Source organism: Dipodomys ordii, unplaced genomic scaffold (assembly GCF_000151885.1).
Source record: "Dipodomys ordii isolate 6190 unplaced genomic scaffold, Dord_2.0 Scaffold14, whole genome shotgun sequence".
NCBI lineage: Eukaryota > Metazoa > Chordata > Mammalia > Rodentia > Heteromyidae > Dipodomys > Dipodomys ordii.
The window spans coordinates 15,556,906-15,557,243 of record NW_012267230.1 but is presented as its reverse complement, the minus strand read 5'-3'; the positions used below and the strand labels follow the sequence as shown (position 1 = coordinate 15,557,243).

General features: G+C 72.8%; 1 protein-coding gene across 1 annotated transcript in view; it reads left to right on the top strand.

Moving 5' to 3' along the window:
• Cramp1l (Crm, cramped-like (Drosophila)) overlaps positions 1 to 338 on the top strand; it is a 47,634-nt gene that overhangs the window by 738 nt on the left and 46,558 nt on the right. The window contains exon 2 of the mRNA XM_013011264.1: positions 209 to 330. Within this exon, the coding sequence (XP_012866718.1) occupies positions 209 to 330 (122 nt within the window). The remainder of the gene's footprint in view (positions 1 to 208; positions 331 to 338) is intronic.

Genomic DNA, 338 nt, shown 5'->3' with positions numbered 1-338 from the left:
AGCAGGCGTCTGGGGACCTGGCGCTCGGGTAGGTGGAAGTGAGTTGGGCTGAGCGGGCCCGGGGTCGGGAGCCGTGGGGTCTGTGCGTCGTCGGTTCTCCGTGGTGGTCTGGAACACACACGGTCAGCGCGCCGACTCGGTCGAGTCAGGGTTCGGAGCGACCTCGTCGAGCAGAGGGCGAGCCCCGTTTCGTGGCCGTTCGCCCCAGAGTCGCGGTGCCGCTGTGCCTTTCTGCCCCGGTCCCGGTCTTTGCGGAGGGACCCCGGCCGCCGGGCGGCCGCCGCGGTGCCGAGTCGGCTCCTGTCGCGGGGTCGCGTGCGGGTCTCCCCGGTGAGTGG